This window comes from Molossus molossus, unplaced genomic scaffold (genome assembly GCF_014108415.1).
Source record: "Molossus molossus isolate mMolMol1 unplaced genomic scaffold, mMolMol1.p scaffold_m16_p_5, whole genome shotgun sequence".
NCBI classification, from domain to species: domain Eukaryota; kingdom Metazoa; phylum Chordata; class Mammalia; order Chiroptera; family Molossidae; genus Molossus; species Molossus molossus.
Genome location: NW_023425388.1, coordinates 51,618,873 through 51,632,027, shown reverse-complemented (window position 1 = coordinate 51,632,027; position 13,155 = coordinate 51,618,873). Strand labels below are relative to the sequence as shown.

At 50.9% G+C, this 13,155-nt stretch overlaps 1 protein-coding gene across 1 annotated transcript in view; it reads left to right on the top strand.

Moving 5' to 3' along the window:
• MASP1 (mannan binding lectin serine peptidase 1) overlaps positions 1-9,917 on the top strand; it is a 58,462-nt gene extending 48,545 nt beyond the window's left edge. Inside the window, exons 10-15 of the mRNA XM_036242853.1 lie at positions 511-648; positions 4,118-4,210; positions 5,037-5,222; positions 6,992-7,059; positions 9,139-9,238; positions 9,727-9,917. Of these exons, the coding sequence (XP_036098746.1) occupies positions 511-648; positions 4,118-4,210; positions 5,037-5,222; positions 6,992-7,059; positions 9,139-9,238; positions 9,727-9,917 (776 nt within the window). The remainder of the gene's footprint in view (positions 1-510; positions 649-4,117; positions 4,211-5,036; positions 5,223-6,991; positions 7,060-9,138; positions 9,239-9,726) is intronic.
• Positions 9,918-13,155: the final 3,238 nt, after the last annotated feature.

Genomic DNA, 13,155 nt, shown 5'->3' with positions numbered 1-13,155 from the left:
CAGGATACAATCTCTCTTACTTCACCCCTCATCTTCTAGCCCCACTTTTCTCTGCTAGTAAGGTTATTCTCAGCAGACTCTTCATGAAGTGATTATTGGCAGACCTGGGCTTATAACCAGTATCTTAGCAACCCCAGCAAAGAAATACCTTCTCTCTCTCTATCCTTAGCAAAACTCCCGTCAGGTTTTCATTGGCCTGGCCATGGTTCCATTCTGATCTCTGAGCAATTGCTGTGACCAGAGGAGGAGAGGTATTAATTAGTTAGGTCTAGGTCACATCCCCACCCCTAAAACCAGAGGTACAGTCATTCCAACTCAGGATATATGGACTCGGAGTAGGGGAAGAGTGGATCCCAGGGGGAAATTAGCATGCTGTCACTGAATGGGGCAATGGATGCTGGGAAATCAAAAAATAACAGATGTTCCTAACAGAGAGTAACGAGCCGGCAGCTCTGGCAAAGGGCAGTATGGAGCCAAGAGTGTGACGTGTCCCTGCCTCCCTTGCCACAGTGTGTGGGCTCCCCAAGTTCACCCGGAAGTTTATAGCCAGGATCTTCAGTGGAAATCCAGCCGAGAAGGGCACCACCCCCTGGATTGCCATGCTGGCGCACCCGAACGAGCAGCCCTTCTGTGGAGGCTCCCTTCTAGGTAAGGAGAAAGTGGAAGGGTGGGGAGCCCAGGGGTAGGGACCAGGGTGGAAGTGAAGGTACCTGACCCTCTTTCTGTACACTGATCAACATTTCAACATGTCTTCCCTGAGGGCCGCTGTCTGCACTACAGCAAGGCCCAGAAGTTCGGGAGCGGGAGCAGGAGGCGTGTTCCTAGTCAAGCTGGCTCCTTCAGTCAGCAAGCCCTGCTGAGGCCTGCTCAGTGTCTGGGCGTGGAAGGGTCAGAGAGTCCGCCCCTCAGATACGGATCCCAACACATGGCTCCAGGGCAGGGTGGCCAGGGCTGTGGGGTCAGGGAGAACCAGCAAATTCGCCCTCAGACCTTAGGGAAGAGAGACTTACACAGGCCTTGAATGCCTTGCTGAGGGGTTTAGATTTTTATCCTGAACACTAATGCAGGTTTATAAGCATGTTCTGGAGAGTTCTCTCAGGGGCGATGAGAATTGCAATGGAGGGTGACTCAGGAGGCGAGGCATTCAGTGAGGTGGCGATCGCAGTGGTAGTGAAGGGAAGTCATTAGCTTCAGGATATGGACAGGAGATGGGGGATGGAAACGAGGCTGATTCAAAAGCATTGGGAAATCAATTCGTCAGAAGTTCGTAATGGGTTCAATATGGTGGGACTAGGAGCAAGGGCAGGGAGGGATGGCTGCCGACCTTCCTGCCGCAATTGGGTCCAGATGGTCCAAGGTCCATTCCATAAGAAAATGAATAGCATTCTCGAGTCTACGCCCGACTCCTGGCTTGATCCCATCACAGAAGGTCTGGATGAGACCACATCTGCGTGGACAGCTCCCGGGGCTGCTGGTCTCGCCTGCACTGACACACGTCCTCCGGGGTGCAGTCAGGTGAGGGCAGCTCCCCATCAGGGGTCCCCAGGGGGCGGCACCAGGCCTGGACCAGGCTGCAGGCCGGACACCCTGGGATATGTGACATGGCCACCAGGCACTTGTCCTCCTCTGCAAGGACTTGATCCTTACATTCCACACACACGGAGGTGAATGTCCCCGCCCTGCGAAGCCTCCCGAAGGGCTTGGAGAGTGAGCACAGGCGACAGGGCAGCCCTGTGGGGCGTGGGCAGGGGAGAGGACCCAGGGAAGAAGGGGAAGAGGAACAGAGAGACAAAGCTGGAAGGACAAAGACAGAGAGGACAGGAAGAGCGACAGAGAATATGAGCGAGACCTGGAAAGTAGGAGAGAGGGAACTGGAGGAAGATAAGGGAATAAATAAAAGTAAACAAATATGACGAAAGAAAAAGACTGGCAGGGCACGAGAGAGCCGAGAGAGGCAAGCCAGGAAAGACAGGAGAGCTGAGAGGAGCCGGAAGTGAAGAAAGTGTCGGAGGAGAAGCGGAGAGATGGTGAGGAGGAGCAGACAGGCCGAAGGGGGAAGCCAGACCCCTTCATCGGACATTGCCGATTTCGCTAGAATGTGAGTGAGAGAGGTGGATTACGTGCCCATCGTTTCAAGAATTAAATTAGTTTTCTAAGCCTTGAGATTTTTTTTCTTTTTTTGTTCAGATAGAGGGAGGGAGAGAAAGAGAGAGAGAGAGAGAGAAACATGGATGTGAAAGGGACACATCGAGTGGCTGCCACCCATACGACCCAACCAGGGCCGGGGACAAACTGCAACTGAGATACATGCCCTTAGCGGGAACCGAACCCGGGTCTCTCTGAACTGCAGGCCGACGCTTTAACCGCTGAGCCAAACCGGCCAGGGTGAGATTTTAAGTTCAGTAATATTCAATGCGCCCTGTCTGGTTTGGCTCAACGGTTAGAGCATCAGCTTGCAGACTGAAGGGGTCGCAGGTTTGATTTCCGGTCCAGGGCACGTACCTAGGTTGCAGGTTTGATCCCTGGCCCGGTTGGGATCGTGTCGGAGGCAACTAATTGATGTGTCTCTCTCACATCATGTTTCTCTCTCTCTCTCTCTCTCTCTCTCTCTCTCTCTCTCTCTCTCTCTCTCTCTCCCTCTGTTTCACTCTGTCTAAAAAAATCCAAGGACAGATATCACAGATATCCCTAAGGGAGAATTAGCAAAAATAAGAATAAGAATGTTCACTGCTTATTTGTATCTACTGCGTGTTTATTCCCTGTTGCGTTTTGAAGATGTTAGAAGTCTGCTTCTCTGTCCTCACCAAGCTTCAGGTTCTTTCATGCGCCAGCCTGCACAGCCTTCTGATCTAGCATCTCCTCCTCCTGGTCTGCAGTTCTGTGGAGGGAGGTCTGAGTGGGGAAGAACAGGGGAGCGGGAAAGGGGCCGAGGGACAGAGGAAGGAGCTGGGAGGCAAAGCCACGTCTCTGCACTGGCCACTGCACACCCCTGAGTGCATCTCAATGGCCAGGAGCCCTGCTCCGAAGCAGGCCCTCCCACCTGGCTACCTCCTCCCACTTTATCCACCTGGAAAATTTGGCCCACAGTCCCTGGCTGTGGACAGAGATCCAAATGCCTCCAGGGAAGGAGGTGGCCTACCTGGAGCTCTATCCAGAATCCAGTGGCCAGAGCACATAGCTGCTCCTGAGAGGGCCAATGGGGCCTGGAACTTGCTCCAAAACGGTGCCTGTGCCTGCGCCTCCGAACTCCAGCCTGTACCCTCAACCCCAAAGCCTGTGCCTTCTTTCCTGTTTGTCTCATCCCGGTTATGCCTCTAGGTTTACATATGGATTTATTATCTTCTTCACCTAAAGGAGGACCAGAGCCTGACCCTGTATTAAGCAAAGGGCAGGAACCTCTCCATTGAGGGGGAAAGACGGCTGAGAGAAGAGAAATGCTCTAGGCTTATGGTCCGGAGACTCAGGGTCTGGCCCCGGCCTCTCACTAACCTCCTGGGTGGCCCTAGACATCCCTCTTTCCTCTGGGCCACAGGACCTTATCTGTAAAATGACGGGTTAGGATCAGAATAGTGACGGCAGTAGAAACATCTGGGGAAGTTTTAAAATATCCTGGTGCTTGGGCCACACTTGGCTGGTCTGGCTTCAGGCCCAGGCACTATGTTTTTGTTTTGTGTTTTGTTTTCATTTCCCCAGATGGGTCTGAAGTGCACCCGTAGTTGAAAAGCACCTTGCTAAATCGGTGCTTTTCACACTGCGGTGTGCATAAGAATTACTCGAGGATATTGATACAATTCCCAGATTTTCTGCATTTCTAAGAAGTTTCCAGATGAGGCTGTTGGTGCTGGTCCAGGGACCACAAGGCCAGAGGGGTGGCCAGTGAGCACAGGTGTTTCGTTTAAGGGAGCCCTGAAACCCCGTTTGTGAGGTTCAGCCTTGGCTTTGGTTGGAATAGGTAGATAAAACCACAGGTTTAACTCCTCATCTTCGGAGCCGGACATGAGCGTCTGACGCGGGGCCTTGAAGTGCGACGGAGAAGTGTGCCCTAGCGCAGCCGGGGGGCCTCCGCTGCAGACAAGGGGCAGCGCAGGGCAGCACGTGCACACACTTCTGTTCTCAGGCTCCAGCTGGATCTTGACCGCGGCTCACTGCCTCCACAATGTGCTTGATCCAAACGACCTGCTCAGCCCTGCTGACTTCAAAGTCATCATGGGTGAGTGAAGGGTGAGCTGTTTCCTGAAGCCAACTGTGGTTCTGGGGATGGGTGTGTCCGTTCACTCATTCATCAGGGCAGGACACCCGGGGTGGAGGACCAGCTAGGACAGGAGTCCAGGGCCCTGAGCCCAAGCTCGAGGCCATGATTTCTAGGTGCAGGGACTCTGAGCAAGTCGTTGACATCTAGGCCTCAATTTTATAAAGTGAAAATGAAGAGCCCAGTCCCAGACCATTTCCAAAGATTCCTCGGGCATCTGTAATCCATGGTTTCAAGTGGATCATACAACCCAAGCTTCCCCTTCCCAGGACCACAAGCTGGTTCAACTTAGTTCCCTGCGGACACTATGCCAGGATCTAAGGACATAAGCATAATTAAGATTTAGTTCATGCCCACAAGGAGCTTACAGTCTAACAAAGGAATAAAATATAAGCACAGAGACCTCCAATATAAGAAAGAAAAAAAAAGCAGCATGTTCTATAGGAGAGAAACAGATAAAGTGTCTTGGGAGTTCATAGGGAAAAGACTTCTAACTAAAGAATCTAACTCAAGAGTTGGAAGGCTTCTGGAGGAGGCAGCACATGATCCAGGCGCTGAAGTGTAATTACGTGATCTGAACATGGGGTGATGAGCACTGAAGTTAGTACTAAGGCAATGAGATCGGCTCATGAAGAGAGACAGAGGTGGGAGCCCATGAGAACACATGAAGAGCAGGTGGGGAGTAAAAGAGTTAAGGCTGGAAATGTAGGCTGGATGGGAGCAAGGTGTGACCCTATCCTCTGTGTCTCTGTCATCTCCATGCCTCATGTGCCTTCTTCTTGTCCAGGTAAGCACTGGAGGTACAAGTCAGATGAGACTGAACAGCACCTCAGGGTCAAGCAGATCTTCCTGCATCCCCTGTACAACTACAGAACATTTGAGAACGATGTGGCTTTGCTGGAGCTGTCAAAGGGCCCGGTGCTGAATGACTTTGTGATGCCCATCTGTCTGCCGGAGATGCCCACGGAGGAAGGTACCTCTCCCCACCCCAGTCCCGCCTTTGCAGAACAGCAGGTGCCTCCACAGACTCTTCTCCCGCGTTGGTGAGGCTCTGGTGCCAGCAAAGCCAGCTGACGGTGTCTGCATGGTTCCCAGCCGCCTCCCCCGAAACAGCTGTCAGAACTGGCCCCGAGGCAGCACAGAGAACCAACTGGCTTGATCAGAGCTGCAAGTACTGTATCCATCAGAGTCCAGGTAGGAAAACAGAAGCCAGACTAGTAATTGTAACAGAGAGGACCTACCAGAGGGGACTGGAGGACTAGAGAAGGAGGGAATAAAGCTGAGATAATAGAGAGGGTATTTGTAGAAAGCAACCATCACTCCTGGGGCTGGAGGAACAGGGAAGAGGTTGGGTTATAGGACCCAGAAGCTTGGACAGGGACCCTGTGGAGCCAGAGCTCAGACTCCTGCCAAGAGGCCCTGGGTGGTGGCGTTAGGAAAAGCAGCTGGAAATGACCACCACAGCTGGGATAAGGAACCACGGGTAGGGTGATGCCAACAGTAATGCCATGCTATCCTAGAAGTGCCCCCTATTTTCAGGATCCCCTCGAAAAGGCAGAAGTGCCATTTCAGAGTCCCACCTGTAGCGTTACAAAGCTCAGTATAAAGAGTAAGTTTGGAGCTGAGGGACCATCGCTTAACCACCAGCACAGACTCAAATCCCCATGCTGCCATTTCCTACTTGGTTGACCTTGAGGAAGCTGCCGAACCTCAAGTCCCTTCTCTCTACACTGAGGACAACACCCCACAGGATGGTGGTGACATTTAAAGAAAATACCATACTCAGATGTATCCAACATAGAGTGAGAGTCCAGCCAGGGCCACTGGCTTCCCTTTCATCCTGTTAGAAGTTCAGGGATGCCATGTCACAGCTAAACTCCTTTAGTTCAAAGAAGTTGTGGAAAGGGCTGGATGGAACCTGAGAAGAGTTTGGGTGGAGGGAGCCACCGGGAAAGGCACTGGTGGCTGATTCACCAGACGCCATGCGCCTACCACGTGCTGTTGCTTTACATTCGTCCGCTTATTTGCCACTAATGAAAGCCTTGTGAGGTTGTACTGTAGTCCCGTTCTCCAGACGAGAAAATTAAGGGTCAGCAAGGTGAAGTGACTTGCCCAAGATTCAGCTCGTAAGAAACAGAGCTGGGGCTAGAATCCAGGTTTTTTGACTTCAGGCCCCAGGCTGTTTTCAGGACCCGAGGCATTTTTTCGAATAAAGACGTACGTGTTCCATCAGTGCTCACCCACTTCCACATCCCTCCAAGATGTGCCAACGCCGCAGTCTTCTGGAATGTCAGCGCTGGGGTGGGAACGTTGGAGAGTCCCCAGCCCAGCCTCTTCATTTTATGGATAAGGAAACAGACTCGTAATGGGAGGAAGGGACAAAGGCTTGCTGTGGGTTAGGCCGGACTCCTTCTTCCACAGTTACTGACCGAGCACGTCTGTGCCAGCGCTGCCGCAGGCCTGGGCATCAGCCTGAACAAGACAGGGAGACACTGTCTCGGGGAGCCGCGCCGTGCTAGTTGGGAGGGGGAGACAGACAACTGAACACCGGCTAACGATTCATACAAACGAATGCCTAGACCTCCAACCTCCAACCCAGCAGTCCTCCTCCCCGCCAAGCTGCCTTTCTCTGAGGGGTCAATTCAGCCCTTCCTCCTCAGGCAGAGGATGACGGGGCTGCAAGACGCAACCTTCTGCAAACCCCGCGATAGCCTCTGCTTCCACGGTGTCTCCCTCCTCCAGGCACCATGGTCATCGTCAGTGGCTGGGGGAAGCAGTTCCTGCAGAAGTTCCCAGAGACCCTGATGGAGGTGAGGTTCAACTTATGCCCTACAGGGAGTGACACCCCTACTCTGCATGGGACCCTCCTGCTCCGTGTTGCCCTTTAGGATCTTGGAGGCTTGGGCAGGGAGTGGTTGAGAAAGCCACCAAGGTTTACATCACTGGGACTTTGAATCCCCAAACAAGCTTGATCTCTTTGTCTTGTATGCATGGCCTCTAGTCTCCAAACATTGTTGACTATTTCTGTAGCTTATTAAAGGCTCAGCTCATGGCAATTTTTGCAGAAAACAGCAGGCTTCGACGCCCAAAAGGATGATCCATCTGTACATGATAAAGACTCACACAGTAGACTAAACAAGAATGTGCCAAAGAATAGGCTCTTGAGAGCTTCAGTCCGTGCAGTAATGAACTTGACTGTTGCATTTAGAATTGCACATTCATATCATTGCATAAAAGAACACTGAACTAGACGTAAGGGGCCCTGGCTCCCCATCCTGGCTCCTGCTGACTTGCTAGGTGCTAGTAATTTGCCGTTTTAGACTATAGTATGGGATCTCAAGCTGCAAAGTCAGGGGCAACACTAGATGTCCTTCCAGAGCTGCCTGGCTCTGACAGTTACTGGGTTCCATGACTACCACAGCTGGTTCCTTCAACATATGTTATTTTAATGTACTTTAAAATTTCAAATTTGCAACAACCATTCATCCTCCGTTCATTAACTCCCAGGCATTTATTTGGAGCCTACCATGTACTAGACATTGCACCAGCTATCGGTATGCTGGGGATAAGAGGACAGATCTGGTCCCTGGCCTCCTTGGTTTGAGAGTCAAGAGTCAAATACAGAAAGTAGTTACTGCCCTGGCCGGTTTGGCTCAGCGGTTAGAGCGTCGGCCCGCAGACCAGAGAGACCTGGTTTGGTTCCCACTAAGGGCACGTACCTCGGTTGCAGTTTTTCCCCGACCCCTATTGGGGTTGTGTGGACGGCAACCACTTGATGTATCTCTCTCACATCGATGTTTCTCTCTCTCTTCCCTGCTCTCTCCCTCAAAAAAAAAGAAAAGAAAAGAAAGAAAGTAGTTACCAATACGATAAATGCGATGATGGAGAATGTGGAATGCTCCGGAATGTATAAGGGAATCTGACCTCATCTGAGGGGTTCAGGAGGGCTTCCCAGAGGAAGTGACACCTGAACAATAAAGAGGTTAGTCAGGCGCTTGGTGGTTTGCTGAGGATAGGTGCTGACAACCACCTGCCCTGACTTCCTCTCTCCGCTTATTCAGGAAGGCCGCGGCCCAAGGGCCACGTGAATGTCCTCTGGTCCCCTCCCCGCAAAGGCCAACAGGAGCTGTTCTTTGGGGCTATATGACCCAGTCAGTTTTTAGTTTGGCTGAGTTAGACTCATAGTTTCCTTGTTTTGCTCCAGACATCTATGCCAACATTTAGTTTCCAGTTATGTAGGACAGAAATGGACAAGCTACAGACCCAGGGTCTGGAAGCTCACACCGTGGTGAGGGAGAACGCAAGGACGTGCTGGCTGCCAGGTGAGCACCAGGAAGCCTGCAGCACCTAATACGCAGGCAGTGTCTGTAGCTTGCCAAGCAGCATCCGCTTATCAATCTCCTCTTTCTACAAGTCTGTGTGACAAGCATGTGGCTTCCATTGTTCAGATGAGGAAGCAGAGTCTCAGAGGTTTGAGAGAGCAGCGATTAAGCAACATGCCACAGGCTCCACAGCCAGTCATGGCAGGATGGGGGGAAAGAAGCCTGCCCGGAGCTTTTGCACACATTGCCTTATTTGAAATAATGCATGCACTAGGCAAGTGTTATTATCACCAGTTTACAAATGAGAAAACTGAAACTCGAAGAGGGCCAATGACTTGCTCAAGGCCACACGGCAAGTTCATGACTGAGACAGTACCTGATCATGGACCTCCTGATTCTCCATTCAGCGTTTCTTTCCCCTACACCAGCGGGCAGCTTCTGAAACCAGGGCTAAGGTAGTCCCAGGCTCCTTCACGATAGGGATGGGGAGGAGCCAGCTCTAAGGGGTGTCAGACGGCAGGGACTCCTCCCCCAGGAGTGGGGACCAATGATGGCCTTGTGTTTCAGATTGAAATCCCAATTGTTGATCACCACACCTGCCAGAGGGCGTATGACTCACTGAAGAAGAAAGTGACCAGGGACATGATCTGTGCTGGGGAGAAGGAAGGTAAGTCAAGAGGATGGCGTATAACAGGGCACCACCAGCCAGGACGTGGTGCAGAGCCCAGAAATGGAAGGACTGGAGACCTTGGAGTCTGGTAGGCTGAACAGTGGAGAGGGGGAGGAAGGCCATGAAAGGAAGGATTCTGATGGAGAAACTGCATCAGAGAGAAGAGTGATGAGAAAGTTCCAGTGTTCCCTTCTCCAAGTTCAACTTTTCACCTATGAAACAAGAGAGTCCTTAACCTGCTCTTTCTAAAATCACTGAGCTCTGTGGAGGTCTGACCAGAACTGCTCAGAACCCAGGTTTGAGTCAAATGTTCTGTTTGCGCCCCCTCGTGTCCAATTCTCTGAACTACAAGTCAGAGGTGGGGAGAAGGAGGCGCCTTTGGATTTGTGGCTAGGGAAGGGGACAGTTACCCTGTCTCTCTCTCTCTCTCTCTCTCTCTCTCTCGCTCTCGCTCTCGCTCTCGCTCTCTCTCTTTTTTTATCTAGGGGGGAAGGACGCCTGTGCAGGTGACTCTGGAGGCCCCATGGTGACCCTGGACAAAGAGAGAGGCCAGTGGTACCTGGTGGGTTCAGTGTCCTGGGGTGACGACTGTGGAAAGAAGGACCGCTACGGAATATATTCCTACATCTACAGCAACAAGAACTGGATCCAGAGAGTCACCAGTCTGAGGAATTGAATTCCATTTTTCCCCATCTGTTCCTGGTCAGTTAGCAGCAGAGGGTAATTATCTGATGCAAGACACTCTGGCCTTCACCCGCCTCATTCAGCCCATCCATTCCTGGCCAATAACGGGGGCATCTCAGCCCCTATCCACTCTCCTTAAAGAAGCAGAGTAGCTGAGTGGTCAGCACACAAAGCTAAATCCAGCCTCCATCACTTACTAGGTTTGCAACACTTGGAAGGTTGCAACACTTCACCTCTTTGAACCTCAGTTTCTTTGTCCATATTCAGGAAATGGCATACCTTTCTACCTCATAAAAGTTTGATGAGGATCAATTAATTATTATATTCATAGCACTTAGCACAGTGCAGGGATAGACGGCATGCTCAATAAATGTGACTTCGCAGGATGTCAGTGTCTACCAGACAGGCAAAGTTTTCTTACAAATCCTGGCTGGTTCTTAGGGCTAACAGTATGGACCCTTCCCTTCAACCTTGACCGCTTTCATCTGCCCCTAAATGCTTCTTTGTTACCATACATATTTCCCAACCCAGTCCCTGCCCCCCGAAAAAAAGTAAGAGAGACAAAGATCTCAGCCCCGCAGCATGGCCCGCAGCGACGCATGAGCTGGACACCAAGGGGTGAGGGTGCCCATGAGAAGCAGGATGGGGAAGGAGACTGGGAATGGTCGACGGGAAGCCAGACACCAGGTTCTAGAACGAGCTCTGCCTCCAGGTCCCTGTGTGACTCTAAAAATGTCCCTTCCCCTCATCCCAAAGGACCCTCCCAGCTCTAACAGTCTAGGATCCAGTGAAGCCATTTCTCCTTGATGAGATGACTTAAAGCCAAAGTAACAGAAAGGCAGAAATTACCTTAGGGTGCAATAGAGTTTTGACGCAGAGAAAATACTGCTGCTGCAGCAGCTCCCACCCTCGTTCACCACACCCTGGTTCCCAGAGACGCGGCCCAGGCAGAGTGCTAGTCAGGGGATCTTCCTTTATTCCTAAGCAGAGCATCAGCTCTAGGGCCCAATCTCCTCCCTTCCTGAGAATCTGAGCTGCACCCGATCAGCCCTGATAGGCTAGCCTCAGGCCCCTGACCCCTCCCTTCCTGTGTCCACAACTGACCCCACGCAGCCATTCTTCTGATTCCTCCCCCCTGTCCTAACCCGGAACACCCTAGGCCCACACGGTCATAAGTGTATCCCATGCAGAATTCCCTCGGACAGCCATGTCCTCTCTCAGGAAGCCCCCATAGACCTCATCCCCTGCAGAGCTCTAAGATTTAAGCTTTTCAAGGGATCAGAAGCCCCAAGTCCCTGTCTGGTTCTATCAAAAGTGGTCTTCGTGGGAGATTTCAGCTCTTGACCCACACTGCCGCTGCTGGGGTCATTCAGGGGTTTTGCTGAGAGAAGATACAAGGAACGAGACTTACGGACACTGATGTAGGCTGAGTACTGAGGGACAGCAGTTCACACCCTGCTTCTGGTTCTGTGAGTTAGTCATTCTCCCTCTCTGTGTCCTGCAATGTATTCTGCAAAGGGCAGATGACTGTGGTACCCAACTCCATCAGGCATTGCTCAAGCAAGCTGGAGCTGTACTGATACACCAAAGAAGAAGTGTGATGCCAAGTTTAGGAATTGTCCTAAGGCATTCCAGCACACCATACCTCCCTGACTCACAGACTGCCCGGGAGTCCCGTGCACCAGGCTGTGCTGACTGCTCTGGAGACTACTGAGATAAGGACAACATGACTCCTACCTTCCAGAAGCTCCAACATGGGCCACTGATGCATACACAAGTGACCACCATGATCAGAATGAGCCTCACCCGCCGCTGCGCAGTGGAGCAGCACAGAGGCACTGGAGGAGGGGGCATCAGGAGGGCATCCCAGATAATACGATGCTGGAGCTGAGCCTTGAGGAGGGTAGGCATTTCCACGGCTAGGCAGGGAGCCTTTCCCGGTGGAAGGAGAACAGAGTATATGGCCTCTCGGCTTTTCCCAGATTACACTACCTTCTCTCACAAAAATGACGTGTCTTATAGACCATTGTTCTGATTTTGCAATCAGAACCAACAGTGAAGGGGGCTTGCTCCTTAAAGTCCAACAGCAATGGGACTTCGCCTCAGGATTTGTATACCAACATGAGTTTCCCTAAACTCGTTCCCTGGGAACGAATTTCAAGTTCCTGTAAAACTTCTCATAAGACAAAATGGTGTAAAGGGAAGAAACAGTTACCTTGGGACACATCTTGCTAACAGATGCGCAAAATAAATCAAGGCAAAGCACAGATGCTCACAGACACAGTTCAGAGCCATGGCGTCTGGATTTGCGATGCTGAATGGGGCTCCCAGGGCAGGGGCTCGGCGGGGCCGCTCTCTCAGCTCAGGGTGCGCCCTGCTTCTGGAACCGCTGCTGCAAAACAAACGCTGGACACAAAGTTTGCTTTCCATTTTTATCTTAAAAGTGAAAATCCTCTTCCGATTTCTTCTGGTTAGTGAAACAGGTATAATGTAGGTCTTTTATAAAAGTGAAATGAGATAAAGCAAATGTTACCCTTATTCTGAGGGCATCTGTGCTGCATAAAGATGTATCAGCCCCTGTACTGCTGCTGAGATCCAAGAAAAGAAAATCTCTCACAGTCATAGAGGCAGCAGGTTGGAGTGTCTGTTAGGACCATTTTGTCTAACTTCATGACCTCTTTCTTGAACATTTCTAGAGATGGGAAACTCACTACCTCCAAATGCAGCCCATGCCAACTTCAAAATGAGCACAAAGTTCTCTTCTGTGCAACCGAAACCCACCATCCTAGAATACAGTTTTTTATATCTAAAGCTATGATTTCATCCCATGAAGTTTGTTATTATAAATAACTATCATTAGCAACAGAAGCTGTTGTTCTTGTGGGTGACTACACATTTGTTCCAATAAACATCTGCATTGAGTCAAAGCATCCTGTTTGGCTTGTATGTCTTTCATGCACTGATGGTCCTGGTGAGTTGTGTTTTCACTTATGAATACTTCTCTGTATCTGATTAGGATCACTGTATCATGAAGAGAGAGAGAGAGAGAGAGAGAGAGAGAGAGAGACTATGATGAGAAGATCATATTATCAATACAATAGCATGTCTTAAGTTTTGTAGGTCAGTTCTGATTAAATACTGTGTCCTACTGATCCTATAAATTGTCAGAATATCTCAGGATGCCAATTTCTCAGCATCCATTTACATTTCTTGATTTTATCCATACTGAG